The 18,665-nt window shown below is 35.5% G+C and overlaps 1 protein-coding gene and 1 long non-coding RNA gene across 10 annotated transcripts in view; one reads left to right on the top strand and one right to left on the bottom strand.

The window, feature by feature from the left end:
- LOC136036183 (uncharacterized) overlaps window positions 1–18,665 on the top strand; it is a 75,405-nt gene that overhangs the window by 31,170 nt on the left and 25,570 nt on the right. The gene's annotated exons all lie outside the window — the stretch shown is intronic.
- The window catches only part of LOC136036181 (uncharacterized), a 122,158-nt gene continuing 117,315 nt past the window's right edge, over window positions 13,823–18,665 (bottom strand). For all 9 annotated transcript variants that reach the window (XM_065718251.1, XM_065718250.1, XM_065718253.1 and 6 more), the window contains one exon: window positions 13,823–16,603. Coding sequence is in view for 5 of the 9 variants with exons in the window: in XM_065718250.1 (XP_065574322.1) it covers window positions 16,521–16,603 (83 nt within the window). In the remaining 4 variants the exon portion in view is untranslated. The remainder of the gene's footprint in view (window positions 16,604–18,665) is intronic.

Below are 18,665 nucleotides of genomic sequence, written 5' to 3'. Positions count from 1 at the left end.
AAAACTATTACCTTCGTTTTTTCGGTGGACAATGGGAATCCATAATCCTTGGAATACTGCTGAATTTCTTCAAGAGTTATCTATGCTGATTTTGAGGCTTCTTCTGTGCTGGAGCTTTTGTGGCATTTTAGTAGGTCATCAGCAAACATGCCTCTAATATCAATGGTTGTGGAGGTTTTAAGGTCAAATATAAATATAAGAAATACGAAGAGTGCTTAAAACTGCTCCCTGTGGGAGGCTACGTTTTATTAATCGAGGGGATGAATCATCCATTCACAATCACGTCTTTCACTGCGCCAATCCGCCGTTACAATGAAAATGTCAGAACGACCCCATAGAAACATAAAATTATAAACTCTTAATATGGATACAAAATAATTACTTTATAACTCTTTGAAAGACCCATCGCATTGCGTTCTGGTATTTTGTTCACCCCTCTCATTGGATTCCACAAGCGTTGACAACCTTAAGTTATGCCATAAACTAAAGCAGCCATGGCGACATAATTTCGTCAAAATATGGGGGGGCAAAGCTGGAGCCAATTTTACAAAATCAAGTAAAAATGATAGTAAAAAAATGGAAAATGAGCCATATAATACCATAAAGGCAAAGATATACTAAAGAAAACTGACTTATTTCTCTGAATGCTTGAACTATGCAAGCTTATCTTAGTTTTGACAAGATTTGTGTGCAGAAACTAAATTTCAGCTAGAGGGTGGGGCAAACTTGGGTCTGTTAAGACTAGGGTCTGGAGAGGTCAGTTCCCCCCAATTTTTTCACTACTTTCCGAAGTTTTTCTTTCAAATTATTTACTACACATCAAAAACCAGATATAGATCATTGAATTACTGACCTTTCTTCCCTATGCTAGTAAACGCATAATGTTTATAAGACTATACCTTTTCATCAAAGATTCTCTTTTGTGATTCCTGCTAAAGAATTTGATTTGAATACGTTTACGTTCAGTGTAATTCTGAGTATCGATGCAAACATGATTCTTTTACATATCTGGGCCGTGAGTTTAAACTTTCTTTTCTTTCGCTATTCTGTTTAATTTTCAAAGGCTTGAAAATATAAGAATTTTAGGTTGAAGATTCATTCTAAATGAAAAAGGGAAAGTATGGTACCCATGCAGTGAAGAGGGGATTTCGTGATAAATTTGAGATATTTTGAGCTACAAATTAAATGAACATTCCCACTCAAGACCTTTTTTTATGCTCCTTCAAAATATAACCGTCGTTTTACTCAAAAGCTAAATGGAGCCTTTAAGATGATACCTTGTCTCTTATTTTCTACAATTTAGTTTGAGTCTTATTTTCTTTTACTCTAGGTTTTGGGCATGGTATTTTGATCCTAAATACAAAATAATCGAATGCGCCGTAGATTAAAGGGTACTTATGTATTATACTACGGTATTAAATCAGGAGTTAAGCAGGATAGTGTTCTATCTCCCTTTATATGGATGATTTTGATGGACTTAGTCTTAGAGAGCACAGGAAAGGGAATAGGAGATCACGGAATCAAATGAGAGGGAGGGAGGAAACTCTCCTGGACTTAGATTATATTGAGGATTTAAGCATCCTAGATGAAAGTTTGAGCAAAATGAATGAACTAAAGGTTTTGAGAGTTTAGGATGTTAGAATAGTTTTGAAAATTAATGTTAAGAAGACTAAGTCACTAAGGCTATGAATAAGTGAAGATGAAAAGGTGACGTTGGGTAAGGAAAAGGTTGATCAGGTGGGCAGCGTCACTTACCTTGATAGTATTATTAGTAAAGACGGTGGGAGCAGTGAAGATGTTAAAAGAAGAATAGCTAAGGCTCAAGGTGTTTTGTCACAATTAAAAAACGTTTGGAGTACTAAAAAGATAAGTCGTCAAACCAAGATTAGAATATGTGAAGGTACAGTGATGACGGTGGTCAAATATGGCTCTGAAGTATGGGCACTCCGGAAAGCGGATGAATATTTACTAGATGTTTTCCAGAGAAATCGCCTACAGATTGTTCTGGGTACCCGGCTGACTGATCGTATTTCAAACAGTAGGCGGTACGAAAAGTGTGGTTCAATCGCGCTTTCTTGGGGTACAATGAAAGAAAAGTGAGATTGTTAGGGCACGTTCTGTGGATAAAGTATGACATTTTTCCGAAGATTGTCCTTCTCGGCCAACCGTCTGGGGCTAAACAGAAAGCAAGTCGTCCTCATTTGGGGTGGGAGGATGCCATAAAGGAAGATTTAAAGAAAATGGGAACTTGTTGGGAGGTTGTAGAGGGAGGCTTTGAATAGATTGGGATAGAGGAGGAGCGTGCGTAGCTATGTTGGCCTCAGGCGGCTTGGTTCTGCGGTAATTTGTTAGTAGTAGTAGAAGTAAGTAATTTCCGGACAGATTGAAATTTGTGGATGACTAAACTGTTGTTGAAACCTGCTATAGAAATTTATTAAGCAACCATATGAGCATCCTTAATGACATTGAAGACGATGCCTTGAACATAGATGTGAGAGTAAGCCCCTCTTAATCAATGATAATGCCAATATATTTGCTTAAAATCACTCCCCCCCCCCATTTTGTTAACCCAGTCATCCCAGAAATTTATGTGTCATCCTTTAGATTACTTGGCTTCACAGCTTCTTCTAATTTAAAGTGGAATATCAGTGCTAAAGACATCATCCTTAGAGCTAATGCGTCTATCTCCCTCCTTCAGCTCCTAAATAAATTTAGAACTTCCCCTTACCATTCTTTGAGGATTTATGCTTCTTTTGTCCGCCCAAATCTTGAATGTGCTTGTCTAGTTTGGCACCCCGGTATCTCTCACGAAGTATAAGATAAAACCGAATCCATCCAAAAAGAGCCTTGGGAATAATTTTTAAAGGAGCTAAGGTCCCATACTCTTTTCTTATCAAAAAAGCCAGATTAGAAACACTTGAGCACAGGAGAGTTTTGTTGTGTCTCGGTTTTGTAAAAAATAAAATAGCAAATCCTCACAGAGAAAATATTTTCCCCGATAGACATTCCCCAACCAGATTCCGACCACTTTGGGTTGTTTCTGAGCCCATTCTTATCTCTTCCCCATTTGCAGCTTTACCTCCAGATATAAATATAAAAAAAAAATTTGTCCCTTCATTACGGAAAAAGAATCCACAAAATATCCAGGTAGTTTTCCCTTTTTAATTATTTCGCACTGGTGTTACTCAAGTTTTGCATTTTGTTCGCTTGCTTTTTCCCCCTTTTTTATATGTTCCTTTTGTTTTTTTTATTTGTATACATCACCTGTTTCTTTTTTAGGTTTAATTTTTTTTAAAATTTTTAAATTAACCTGACACTGCATTTTAATTACTTTGACTAAGGAATGATTTTTCATTCTGATATGGCTGTTTTGGCATTGTTTGCCAGTTATTCAGTTTTCTTGTTTTTTTTTATGATTTTGTTTGCTTATTTTTTTATGACTCCAAAATTGGAACTCCTTCAGGGGCTTGTGATAGAAATTTTTCGGAAATAAATATCTTATGTTTTCTAAGACCCATAGCATCAAACGTAGGAACGTTACCATTAAACTTAACGCAGTTTTTTAAACTTTTTTTAATATACCTGTTTCTCAATCCTGAGTACTGACTGCACAGATCGGATTATACATACATATGACCAGAAATATATATGAAGTGGCAAAACTTGAAAAGCGGTTCTTCATCCATGAAGAGTATTTTAGTCAAATTTTGCTTTATCGTTAATAATTAATTGTAAGTATTTTGTTACTATTTTTGACGGTGAAAAAATAGATGAACTCATCCACACGGAGCACTGATCTCCAGCAGGGTCAATCTTAAAAATGTAATTATTAGAGTTTATTTGTGGTATATTTTTTTGTTAAATATTTCTGTATTTTGTCAGCTATATAATTTCTATTGATCTCTTATTTTATTATGTCCATTCTTTTACAAACTTACATATGAGCTTTGACTAAACCTCTATTGTTCGTCTGCTTTAGACTTCACTCTGGCATTTAGAACAACGCTATAAAATGACTTTCAGCATGCTACTTGCGTATTGATTCCATTTTACTGACATTTTGTCAATGTAAGGTTAAGACGTCCCTCCCTTATAGCCGTCCCTTATTTTGAAAAAGCAGTTTCTCCACTGCCAACTTCTTGTCTCCGTAACTAGCCATAAAACTAGAACCATAAAACTGCTAAAACGAAAGACTTATTATCGCATTATTTCGTTATTAAGGTTTATGATGCCTGTTCCGATTTCCCATGTTAAATTTCTGGAAGCTTCTATTTCTTTGTACTTCACCACAAGATTAAGATAGAGATACCATTCGATAGCGAAGACTGTGTTCTTGAAAATCTCAATCTTAGATTTTTTTTTAGTTTTCCTTATTTTTTTTTATCTTTAAAAAACCTTGTAAATACTTTTGAAAAGTAGGGTCTCATTAAAAATCTTGTATATCTTTATTTTCGATCAAAATAAAACAATTTACACACCGTTGTATTCAAACTTCCTGATCTATTTACTTGCGTGGTTAAAATTACAATATTGCTTAAATTTGTCTTAAAAACGCAGTTTAAAGTTCTATAAAAAACAGAAAATTGAGAATATTCAATGAATCCGAGAGGGCGCACAAGTGCTGAATTTGGGTTTATCGTCAGGAGATTCAATGCAGTGGGTGGTTTTGGGGAGAGAACACATATGATTGGGTGTTACTCATCAGAGCTGTAAACTGCCTGTTGATATCTCTGGGTCGTATCTAAATCTAATATTGTAAAGAAGTTTCTTTACATTGTATCTAATATTGTTCTATGAGAAGATAATGGGTAATAAGAAAGCAGCAGCGTTAAATAAAAGGAGAAAGTTGGGACAGTTCCGAAGGCAAGTTAATTTCCTCCTCTATTGTTTTATAATTATGTACGTAGTATAATTTTATTATTCAGTCTATCCTGTTAAAGGTAAATCCAATGTTAATAATAATTCCTTGCTGTTCATGCTAAAGATTTTTAGAAAAAGCTTCTTATTCGAATAAACATCTAGTCAGGGAGCCACTCAACGAAAATGTGTCGGGTAGGTGATCAGTGAGCAGCAGAAGGTTTGACAACGGAATATGGGGTAATCGATAACGCTGATCACGAAAATGGGCGTTATATACTCGGCCGGGGGGTGCTTGACCCCGAAAATTGAAAATTTCGCGTTTTTTTTACTATTAAATCACGTTTCGGAAAAATTTCCACAATGATCGCCAAATCTTTCGTAACTGATGCCAGAAGTGACGAGTACAGTAGGGACTATCGCGAATCACCTTGAAACTTGCAATTTTAATTTTTTTTATTCGCGCTGGAAAAGATTTCACGCCTAGATTCAGCTGGTAGCGGATAGTTTTATTATCTCAGACAGGAAGATTGCCACTATACACAACAATGACCTTGATTACAACTCTCTTTCATTCCTAATCAGAATTATTAGTAAACTTGACAAGATTATTATTCAATAAGCTTGAATAAACAAAAAAAAGATTACTATACTAACACCTGCTACGGATTTCGTGAACCGCACTTGTTACTACAAAAGTTAAAAAGTAGCTCAGCATATCAAATTATCCATCAAGCATATCAAACTCGTCCATAAAACACTTCCCACCACAGCCACAAAGTAAATCGCAAGGTCTATTTCCAACACATGAACATTTTTTTGTACAGCGCTTGCACGAGCAGTACTGGGGGACCACACCTCCTGGAAATGCCTGAAGGGTAGACACAACTGGCCTAACCCCACCGTCTTGAAACATCCAGCCAAATTGCAGGGGATCCAGAAACTGTGACTTTGCTCGATTTGCTTGCAAAAAAATGTCCAACTGCAGGTACACGCGCTTAGCATGACACTCAAAGGCAGCGTCAGATGGTGGCAAATACTTAAGCTCCCGTCTTCGAGGGTACAAATGCACTCTAAATTCATTAAGAGAGGTAAAGTGGTCTGGGTCTTTTCCGTATGAGGCAACAACGACCTTTTTGTAAATCACACTGAATTTTTCTAGAACCGCAGGGTCGAGCTTTGACTTCTGTATCTCTTAGGATAAGCAAAGCAATCGGTTTCTCCAATCCCCATTTCTTGACAGCCTTGGCCACCACTCGTTTTCCTTTAGAAAACATGAAACCCACGGTATCACACCCTGAAAGCGTATGAAAAGGCAGATGGAGTGAACAAAATCGTTCGGTAAATTGCTGCAAAGCCGATGTATAGGCACTAAATAGCTGTGGAACCTGACATAAACTTTCCGCTTTTCACAATTTGGGTGGATCCCAAGGAATAACTTGTAGTGATATAGCAAGACGACAACTATGTCTGTGTCATTCGCATCGACCAAAACGACATCGAAACCCCTCTCCAAACAGTCCAACATGTGTAACACAACTCTTGTATCGGCCTCTTCATGGGTACAGCTCAAACGCTCTTCAAAGTTTGTATCAGCATTTCCACTTCTGTTGAGCATCACCACTCTCATCCGGTCTCGAAAGCCTCCTGAGAGGTACACAGTGAACCCTGCTTGCAGCAGGTGAACTGAGTTTTCAAACTCACCGAATAGAAGCTCAATCAGTCTTGCCTTTGTCTTGGAATTTGAGAGCAACGAGTTCCAGTCATCTAGGTTTGAGTGTCTACCTAGAGCTACCGGAGACCTGTTTGAACATCCTCGCTGCTCATGGCAACCACCGCAGTCCTTTAGGCAGATCACCTTGCCTTCTTCGTCGGAATATCCAAAAATCCCATCATATCTATCTGCAAGGACGTGCAGCTCCTTAACGTTGCTGTTGAAAGACACAAGCGTAGAAAATGTCCGTTTTCCATAGCTCTCAACAGTTTCCGATGGATTTGGTGGATGGCTTCTGAGGTAGGGCATCAAGTCTACCACCCTTGAGTGAGTCGACTCACTGCTAATCTCGAGGTTAACGGGTCACTCGCTCAAGCTGATTTTTTTTTTTCAAATACTCCAGAAGAGCTGACTTTGTTCCTGTCCAAAGCACAACCATTCCAGATATGGCACTTCTCTGGAATATAGAAGGTGCATATGGAAGAAGCTCATGGGAAAGCAAATTCTTTAGATGGTGAAGTCCTCTTTCGCCTGTAAAGTAAACACTCACCCTTTTGATAGTTTGAAGTTCAACATTGGTAAGGCTATTTACAGCACTAGAAGTATTGGTTGCTTTTTTCTGTTTCGCCTTCTCATTATTCATGACCTTTACTTTGCTAAAGGCACCTTTTTCACCGTCCAAGTAGCGATCAACCGCTCTGCTTCCAACAGATCGCACACTGAGGAGACTGTCAGCTATCTCACTATCAACTGTCTCAAGCGTATAAATATTCAGCATATCTTCGTCAGTGGATCGAAAGGGATTGAGCCTTGCTTCCAGAAGAGACTTCACTTTATCAAAAGCCATGTGTTGCCGCAGAACGAAGGAAGGGTGATCTTCGTGGTGAGAGGAGTCAAACTCATTCTGGGGAACAATGCGTAGCATCTCAGTGTATGCAGACGAGACTGAGGCACAGAACGGAAGAGTTAAAGTCCACTTCACCAGTGCCAACTCATTCATGGTAATACTCGTCATTCCACCTTCCGTTTTTGAATCTAAATTAATGGTAGATTCTACAGCATGGTCTGGGGATATGCAGTTGAATTTTGCATTCAGCTTATCTTATTTCTATTCAGCTTATCTTGGAAAATCTATCTGGCCGGGTGAACCCTGACGCATTCACACTGGATAGATGCCGCTGCTGATCCGAGCTAAAAATTGGGTCAATCCGCTTTTCTGTCAATAGTTCAAAAAAGAGAAGAGTTAGAGAATTTCTGGATCATTTATTTTGTAGGACAATAAATTTCCTACAGAAGCCATTAAAAAAAAATACACCTCAGTCAGGCAAATTTTCAAGATGGATCAAGATTAATCCAAAAGAGAGATAAATTGTGTTAACTTTTTCGTCGAAATTTTGTGATTACAAATGAACGGCAAAAGATAAAAATGTTTTGAAAAGAGAATATGATTCTTTATTTAATTACCTTCGATCTGAGGTATAGCTGAACAATTTTGGAGTAACCTGTAATTTTTTATCGATTTTAATATAATTTTTGCCAGTTAAGATGGATTTTTAGGGAATTTGAAGAAATGTGGATGTCGCACCCATTTGTCGACTATATAACGCCGATTTTCGTTTTCAGCATGGTCGATTGCATTAGATTGCACACTCAAACCTTCTGCTGCTTGCTGATCACCTCAATCCTTAAATATCAACATTTCTCTCGTGTGGTTCCCTGACTAATCCCTTATGTTCCAGGATTCGTTCTTTAAAGTGTGGTTCAATCCCGCTTTCTGGGGCTATAATGAAAGAAAGGTTGAGATGGCTAGGCCACGTTCTACGGATGAAGGATGACAGATTACGGAAGATTGTCCTTTTTGGCCAACCGTCTGGGGCTACACGGAAAGCAGGTCGTCCTTGTCTGGGTTGGGAGGATGTCATAAATAAGGATTTAAAGGAAATGGGAACTTCCTGGGAGGGTGTAAAGAGGGAGGCTTTAAATAGATTAGGTTGGAGGAGGAGCGTGCGTAGCTGTGTTGGCCTCAGGCGGCTTGGTGCTGCAGTGAGTTATTAGTAGTAGTAGTAGTAGTATTCGTTCTTTAGAATAGGAACAAAAAGTTAAACTTAGCGTAAAGAGCAAGCCTAAGATAAGGATTTTATTAAACACCAACTTTTGTTTATCTTATATTTTTATGTTGCTCCTTATTTTCAGTTTAAAAAACTACTTTTTTTAATTAATTTCTTGTCATTTTTCCAAATATTGTTAAGAAATTTGCCACCTCTTTTTCAAGGGGCTTCCTTGGAGCACCCCCCCCCCCCCTCGTATTAAAACCCCTATTAGAGAAAGTTCCTACTGTATAAAATTCTCCCCTGTAAATTTTAATAACTATTCTTTTTTGCTACATTCGAGCATTTTGCACAAGAAAATCTTTTTATGTCACAGACTTGTGTATTTCCATAGAATAAGGCTACTTTCTTAAACGGTTAGAAAAGTTTTGCATAGAACAGCGTTATTCATACGAGAGGATACTCTAATGTACTTACTCTATTGATCATGTGCGTGATTAGTTCGAAAAACTGCTGAGCAATGCCAATGGCAGGCCTAATAAATTATTTTAGATCAATTTAGACCAATTGATAGTTCTTTCAGGCAATTAAATAAAAAAAATATACGGAAATTATTCCGTATATGAAAGGGGCCGTTCCCTCCTCAGCGCCCCGCTCTTTACGCTAAAGTTTTTTACTGTTTTAAAAAGTAGAGTTGCGAGAAAGAGAACTTGAAAAAAAACTTAAGCGTAAAGAGCTAGGTGTTGAGGAGGGAACAGCCCCTTTCATATACGGAATAATTTCTGTTCTTTTTAAGTTTTAATGTCGCTCCTTACTTTCAGTTGGAAAAACTTTTTTTTTTATTTAATTGCCTGAAGAGGGGAAAACCCCTTTCATTCACGGAATAGTTTCTGTTCGTTTTAAGTTTTCTTAAAACTTAACCTTACTTGCAGTTAAAAAAAAATGTTTGTTAATTTAATTCGGAATGTTTTTGCATTAATACATGTTTTGACATGGATACTTTTAAAAAAAGGGGTGGGGGCGGCCTAGTTGCCCTCCAATTGTGGTTACTTAAAAATACAACTAGAACTGTTTTTTTTCGAACGTTTTTATTAGTAATAATATACGCAACTTGCGAATTAACTAAATTAACGAACTTCTATTTTGGTATATTTTTATTACGTATATGAGGAGGGTCGCCCAATCTTCAATACCTTTGTCTTAACACTAAAGCTCGAATTTCATCCCAATTCTTGAATAATAACCCCTGAATCACAAAGACCTCGATATAAATAGTAGAAATTACTAAAAATACTTTAAAGAGCAAGTTATTGTGGAGGAGACGAACCCCCTTATATACATAATATTTTCTGTTCGTTTTAAGTTTTCATGCTGCTCCTTAATTCCAGCCGAAAACATTTTTTTTTATCTATTTTTACCTTATTTTTTTAATAATGCTAGAAAATCCTGCCACCCCTCTCTCTTAATGGAAATTTTATTCCCTCATGATACATTCTTCCTTGGAAAGATCCGACCCACCCCAACCCCACTGTGAAAAATTCCCCTGAAAAGACGGCTGTACCCTTTGCAATAACAATTACTATATGTAAACAATCGTCAAAGTTTGTAACTTGCAGCCTCTCCCCCCTGGGCCTGTGGGGGATTGAGTAATTTAAATTTATATTATAAATTTCTATGAAATTCTTTTAGAGGTAAATAAAAACCAGAAAACAATAATTCTTATAGAAATAAAACATATGCTCTTTTTTTAACCCTGATGTTGTGTTAATTGTATCTCGAGTATTAGGTACAGGTAATTTCTGGGGATTCTTCTTATTTGTTTATTTTGGTATTCATATATAATTATAACCAGAAGAGTTTTATGTCTGCACGCTACTCTAACTCTAGTTAATTCTCCGGACTCTGTTTAACCCGGTTACATAAGAATGATATTAATCACTTCCCAATTTATGTTTGTGTATTCATTTGAAAAAAAATTACGTATGGTAATTTTACATTTGTGCTATAAGGGTTTAAATTTTTCTCGCGGTAAAGTTAATTGAGAAATGTTATTAATTAGTAGAATTCAGATAAGATGCTAGCAATAATTTGGTTAGTTTGATTATTGAGTCTATGTAGGTTGTCCATTTTACTTCTATTTTTACGCATCTGAAATGATAATTTTACACATTTGTTTGATCATTATCAAAGTTGTAATCAAATGTCATTCAGAAGAGTTTATCTAAGCCCCAAGTTATGCCTATTTCTGTTGACGCGGTGTGGAATACAATTTTGCAACTGAAATCGAAGCCTATTGATTTAAATGGGATTAGTAAGATCCCGTGTTTTTTTCTAAGTGATAGTTTTTATTTATTTTCATCTCTTTCTTTTTGTAATTCATTACTCCATTTTTTTTCTTGCTATTTATAATGGGTTAAAAATAAATTATTATTAAGCGCCCTCCAATTTTTTTGGTCAATTAAAAGGAGTACTAGGGTTTTTAATTTTTGTTCAAATGAACCCTCTTTGATTTTTCTGGACCATTGGTCCTATGCGATCAACCCTGGGAAAAAAAATATATAAAATAAACACGCATCCGTGATCTTTCTTGTGGCAAAAAAAATCCATATTTCTGCAGATGGAAGCTTGAAATCAATGCAGTATCAGATTCTGGTTTTCTGATACGCTGAATCTGATGTTGTGAATTTCAATAAGACTTCTTGATTTTTCAGTGTTTCCCCTTTTTCAGGAATCAATTGAATTTTCTCAGGCTAATAACTTTTGATGAGTATCAATAAATCGTATTTATTTGAAATCAGCATAAGTCGACTTTTTAATGTATCTATTAATATCAAAATGTCATTTTAGTTTTGATTACTATTTAACCGAGCACCTCCTTACTTACAGTTCGTTATCATGAACTCTAACCGTTTTCCAACAGCGCATATCTCCACCTAGTGTTTTAATGGTCAATAACTGAAAAAAACGATAAGACAATCTTTTTGCTCTTTGTTTGAATTATAAACTCGCCATGGATCTAAAATTCTCTATTAGCTCTCTTTTATTTATTTATTACAACCATTGAATGTTTATGAGCTGCTGTTTATAATTATTTGTGGCATAAGGTGATAGAGTTTCTATGGGTATCAGTGAATTATATTTGCTTGTTTTTTTTTAATATTTTCTCCTTATTCTATGATTCGACACAGGAAGTACAATATACACTTTTTGCTTCCAATTTGCTATTTAATACTACTGCTACTAATAACACACTGCAGCACCAAGCCACCCGAGGCCAACACAGCTACGCGTGCTCCTCCTCCAATCTAATCTATTTAAAGCCTCGGTCTTTACACCCTCCCAGGAAGTTCCCATTTCCTTTAAATCTTTATTTATGACATCCTCTCAACCCAGACAAGGACGACCTGCTTTCTGTGTAGCCCCACACGATTGACCAAAAAGGGAAATCTTAGGTAATCTGCCATCCTTCATCCGTAGAACGTGGCCTAGCCATCTCAATCTTTCTTTTATTATAGCCCTAGAAAGTGGGATTGAACTAGATTTTTCGTACAACCTACTGTTTGAAATACAGTCAGTCAGCCGGGTACCCAGAAAAATCCGTAGGCAATTTCTCTGGAGAATATCTAGTAAATTTTCATCTGCTTTTCGGAGCACCCATGCTTCAGAGCCATATTTACAACTGTCATCACTGTAGCTTCCAATATTCTAATCTTGGTTTGCAGATTTATCTTTTTATTCTTCCAAACTTTTTTTTTAACTGTGAAAAAACACTCGAGCCTTAGCTATTGTACTTTTAACATCTTCACTGCTCCCCCTGCTATTTAATAGACATGAAAAATATTCCATGAGAGGGAGCAGGAATATTATACACTTTATATAAATTTCAGAAGAAAATTTGTATCTTTTTAACTTGTCTCCCAATAGTCATCGGTTCCAATTCTAACAGCCTTTTGATGTTTGTCTTATCAAAAGCCGTCGGGAAACGAACGTTTTCAACAATATCTATCCTTCCCTCTCTTTCTCTTATTGAATTATTATAATTTTTTACTTAATTCTTATTAGTGTTTTACGAGTATTCATATTCTTTCCCCTTTTCAGGACGTAAAGCCTTTATGGATTAGTGAATTATGTTGTGTTGATGATATTTGTAATTTTTTACTGGAAAATATATCTAATATTATTCTAAAATTTGAGAAATAGAAATAGAATCTTTTTTTGTTACTTTCCATTGGCCATTTAGTAAGCAAGAAAAGTCTGCCTATGAATACTGGAAGGGGGAGGGGAGTATTGGAACATATGTAAATTTCCGAGAAGAAATTGTAAGTTTAAGAGAGAAAAAAATCTCTTGCGGTTATTTATCTAAAGACCACTGACTACAATGAAAAAAAGTAACTTAAGTTTTTTTGTAGATTCTTTTTAGCATAAATTATAATCACATTAACCCGTCGGGTTCTTTTCCCGTCGGTAAAAATATAAAATTCACTTGTTATGTCTTTAGCTAAGCTTTAGCTACGAATGAATTTCATTGGTTGATTTAGACCCGCCTTACATTTTAACTTTGACCAATAAGGAAAATGGGGTGAAATTTTTAAAAGTTTGATCAGCACTTCCTAGCGGAATTTATTAGTCTTGTGCAAGAGGAATTAAATACCTTAAATAAGTGAGGGCATCACAAATTTAGCTCAAAGAATTTATCGAGGTTCTTCAAAGTGGATTTTATTACAAAAACTGATAATTGGTAGGTTATAGATGATTCACGAATATTGAACAGCATATAAACATGTGCATATTATCAGCGGAATGCATTGTATGAACTTTTTTCATTCTTCAAAATTCTTTCTTCTCATTTAAATTGTTTTCAATCTGTTTCAGTTTAGTGTAAATTGTAGGCTAGATGCATTGTATCTCGAGATTACATATATAAATTGTACGTACGTATTAACATGGCTTTATATATTTTGTCTTCAATTTGTCATTGTTTTCTGCATGAAACACTGTCCTATCTATGATCCTTACCCCCCTGAGGTGTAAGAGCTTGCACACGGGGGAATTTAAATCCGAATTAAGGTTGGCTGAAAATTCGTTGTTTTTTTCTTACGAAATAATGGATCTAGACTTGAAATCGAGCTTGGAGATGCACAATTATAATGCGGTAAATAAAATCAATTAAGTGTTAGAATCGATTAAAATTGTATTTACAAAATGAGAGGAGTCAAAATACCAATTTATTTTAGTCATAAAAATATACAGATTTCCAAATAGATAAACCTGACAAGAGCAAGCCTAATGCGAAAACTATACAACAACGCTATACAAATATACACGTAACGACACAACTTACGTCATTTCTTCTTATTGGGTAGAAAATGAAGTTGTTCAGCACATCATTTCATCTCAAAATAGAAACATACTAATTAGATAATAATGTCTGAAGGAATTGGCTTTCAAGATATTCAAAGCTTCAATTGATGTACTACTTGGGCGGGGAAAAATTGTTGAGTAGATATATCAATTTAACGAAAATTTATGTTTTATTAATACATTTAATTCCAATAAAGAAGGAATTAAGTTCACAACGAATTACAATAGGCCTTTTATATTTCATGATTTTAGAAGTCATACTGTATTTTCTAATTCCACGAAACGGTATTCTCGCATTTTCTAAAGAAATTTATATCAAAACATTTGTATTCAGCACATGTTTTCTTCACCTTGTTGTCTAAAGTGTTCTCAATAGTATATTCACAAAAAAACAAGCAGAGAATCGCGATCTTAATGTATTTTCCTTTATAAATAGTCACGGAATCTCCAATCATGCAGCACTATGTTATACGATAACAATCTTATGGGGGAGTAAGAAAAGGTCATGGACACAATGCTAGCTTTGGATATCAAAAGCTCGAATCTCCAGCTATTTCTACTAGCGGAAAAGGAGACATAATTTACTTTCGAAAAATCATAAGCCTGTAAATATCTGGAAGATCAGCTAATCAACTCAATATTCTTAGTTCAAGGTTGTAGGGCATACATCTTAGTCTCTTATTCAATGCACTAAATAAATTGACTGCACGGAATTTTTAAGCAAGAGATATAAGCAGCGAAAGTTTAAAAGACAAGCTCGTAACGGGATAGAGTGCGCATCTAGCATCCCTGAGGCCATGTCTCATTAATGGCTTTTTATTTCCATTTTAGTTACCCCTTATTATTTACAAATAAGGCACATACACCTTTTGAATCTCTACAGCTGAAGTGATGAAAAGTCTTCTTTTTAAATTTAGACATACGGGAGTCCTGAACGAAAAGTGACTTGGCAAAGGAAGAAAAAGAAGTAATGTGACATACAAAATGATTAGATAAGGGTATCAGGATACATTTATCTGACAATATCTAACTGACGAATTTCTTAGAATAACTGATAGAAGAATAATTGGAAAATATTTTCACACAAAAAGCGACGTACACAGGATTTTTTTGAGGGGATAGGGGAGAAAGCAGGTATGATTTAGGGGCTGGGATAAAAATCAAACAGGTTGGGTGAAAAAAACATAAGAAACTAAAATAAATAAATCATGAAAATATCAAGATCCCTGAGGGAAGGGAATGGTTCGCGGACCCTCCCCCTGTGTACAGGCAACTAGCATTGAGTGAACAATTAAGCACAAATACGAGGCTTTATACATTTATACACATACACAGAAAAGCCGTATTCTCTCTAGCTAAGAACAAATTCGAGCCGGACAGTTTGAAAGATTTCACGGCAATCAATTCTGATTTAAAACTACTCAGTAATATTTCAAGTGACTAAAGTTAGCTTAAAATGAGAGGGGCGCATATTTTGGGGAATAGTAAAAAAAAACACACCCCCACCACCTTTCCTGTAATTTTTTGTGAATTAATGAAACTGTAAATGAGTAATGCATAAGCCAAACATACTAAACATGAGATTTCGTGCCCAGAGCGGTTAGAAGCCGTTTTTTTCCCTTTGAGGTCAGATAGAGTTTCTGATTTTAATTACATCGCTTCTTTTTCACTTATACTGGCCTCCTAAGCCTATAAGGCGTGTCTTTTTTCTATTTCTTCAATGATGATGATCGACCAAATTTTTTGGTTTTCTCAAAATACAGATTCTAGTGACAAGAGGGTAGTAATGGAGTAAACTGACCTTATACTATCCCTTAAGAGAAAAACAGTCCATCACTTAAAAATCATATAAATTACAAAGAAACAAAACATCCTTATTCTTATTTTTTTTGGCATAAATCTTTTACGTCTGTAATGATAATAAAGTTGAACTTGATTCAATTTTGAACTTGGAATGAGACTTAAGCTAACTTAGTCAATATGAATAAAAAATAAAGGTAAAAAAGGTAAAGGTCACGGCATTGGAATTCACAGTCCCTACTGGCGGTGCTGATCTCCGTTTCATAGCCCATCAGCCAGGAAGTACGATGGGGATTGGGGGCCAGCTATCCTCTGCTTTGGCACACCCTTCCTGTTTACCTTCCCCTGATTTCTCCAGGTACCCATTTAGAGCTGGGTCAACTCTGGTTGAGCTTACAGAGTAACTCCAGAGACCCCCGTTCCAAACCAAATAACCAGAGACACCAGGATTCGAACCCCCCGTCCTTACAGAAAAAGGATTTCAATTCTAGAGTTCTAACAACTCGGCTAGAACAGCTTTCATCATATAAGCCTCAAATTATCACTAAACATTATTTTATGATCACTTAATTCACTAAAAACTGCAATTGCATCAAAAGATGTACATTTTTGTGTGCACTTTTGAAATGCAACGGTTACTAATCGATTTAACTTCAAGACGCTGGAAAGGCAGGTTTTTCTTTAACCTGGTATCTAAAATCACAGTATTCACAATTCGTTTACACAAATAAAGTCCCCATCTACTCCCAATCTCCGACAAACGCTAAGCGAGAAGGTGATTGATATACTTGCTGATTTACTAATGTACCATATAGAGACGTATCTGAAAAAAAAGATTTTATTATTTAAGTCAACTTAATTGGTCAAACAAACGTGATTACTTATATATCATCAGCGGCAAAAAATAAATAAATATAGTATTTACAAGATGTACCGGAGATATTTATCATGAGAATGCGATTATAGCTATAAAATCTACCTGAAAATATAAGAAGAAAAAAAAACAAAAAAAAAAACAACTAAGCAAGACCCAGAAACAGAAATGCGAAGTCATGACAAAAAGCTTGCAAGGCCAAAGGCCCGGGCGAACGGAGACAATTGAAAGCCAGCAAATTTTTTATGGCCGAGGAACCGTGGAAGCCAGCTCTTTAACTAGTACATATCTATCAAGTATCAAACAGTTCGTGGTAACGTATTGTAAGTAAGGAGGAACCCGGCCCAATAGTAACCACACTCTAAAAAACGGAGTACTGGTAGCAATAGATATACCAAAAGAATTGGTATTTTCTACTGATTTAAGATACATAAAATTCAGTTTAATCTTACCTATCAAAAGCTACGAACTTCAGAAAATTTGCTTGATTTTCGTAAAATGTGGGAAACATTGACCTAAAAAGTCAAGCGATCTTAATGAAAACTACACCATTAGATTAAGCATATCAGAGAACCATATTTTTTGTCAGAATAAAGATAACGGATGCGTATCTAATTTTATTTTTTTCCCAGGGTGATCGCATCGACCCAATGGTGCTGGAAGATCTGAAGAGGGCTCATTCGAACGGAAATCAAATGTTCTAGTGACCGCTTTAAGCTACCAAAACGATTAGAGGGCAACTAACCTCCCTCCAACGCCCCTTTTCTCGCCAAAGACATTCGATAAAATTTGAAATAGTCATTTAATTCAACTTAGTTAAAAGTCCAATAAGAACAGTTTTAGGGATGATGTGATCCCTAAAATCCTGGGAAAGAGCTTAGCATTTCTTACTGAAAAATATACGGATTTTTTTCGGGAGGGGGGATTTTCCGCAGCAGGAATCTTGAACAGGGAGAAAAGTTTCCGGGGGGTTTTCCCAGGGGAAATTTTACACAGGGAGGGGGAGAAGATTTTCTGGCATGGTTTAAAAAACGGTTAGGCACTAAATAAAAAATACTTTTTTCTACTGGCAGTAAGGAGCAACAAAAAAACTTAAAAATAAAAATAACAAGTATTCCATATATAAGGATGTCTGCCCCTTTCTCAACCCTCGCTCTTTAAGCTAAAGTTTGACTTTTTCTCACAATTAAATAGTTTAGAATTTCCCCAAAACTCTTAATATATTTGCTTAGGTTCTACAGACAACAATCTCAATCATTATGAATTTATTTTATCCCACGTTCTATCACATATTAACTTACCAAAAACCAAGCCACCTATCCCTGTAAATAACTTCGTTTTGCAAATGAACCTTGTAGTTCAATAAATTGGGTGCAGGATAGTATGTTATTGTGATACTTATTTCCATAGCTTTTATTTTTTTTTCATAAAACCAAATTAAATAATGTCTAATTGTATTAGCAAGAGCTTTCTTAATGAAGACCCAATTGCTAGTAATCCAGATTTGTTAAATAAATAAATGAAGGTCAGGACATACCTATAAGTTGAAAATCCTTATTGCAAAACATTATTTGCAAAAAAAAACAGGCGCAAGAGGAAGATCATTTAAAACTGAAGTTATGAGGTAGAACCTTCTAGAACTCGAGCATTTAATTTTGCATATATATATATATATATATATATATATATATATATATATATATATATATATATATATATATATATATATATATATATATACATATATATATATACATACATATATTTTACATCTTATAAAAAACTCTTAGTTCTTACACATAACTAAACAAAACACGCAATTCTAATCATTGGACTACCTTCCACAATGGTACTAAAAGGTGGTTACTATTGGTTACCAAAGATACGATTGTGGTTCTTATAGTAACCTATCAGGGATTTATCGTGAGTAGTACATAGTTGATAAAATTTTATTTGTCATTTTCGTACACGTATGCAGCTATATGAATCTTAGAGACTAAGTATTAAAAGA

The sequence above is a fragment of the Artemia franciscana genome, chromosome 15 (genome assembly GCF_032884065.1).
Source record: "Artemia franciscana chromosome 15, ASM3288406v1, whole genome shotgun sequence".
In the NCBI taxonomy this organism is placed as follows: domain Eukaryota; kingdom Metazoa; phylum Arthropoda; class Branchiopoda; order Anostraca; family Artemiidae; genus Artemia; species Artemia franciscana.
This window is presented reverse-complemented; position numbering and strand designations above follow the sequence as displayed.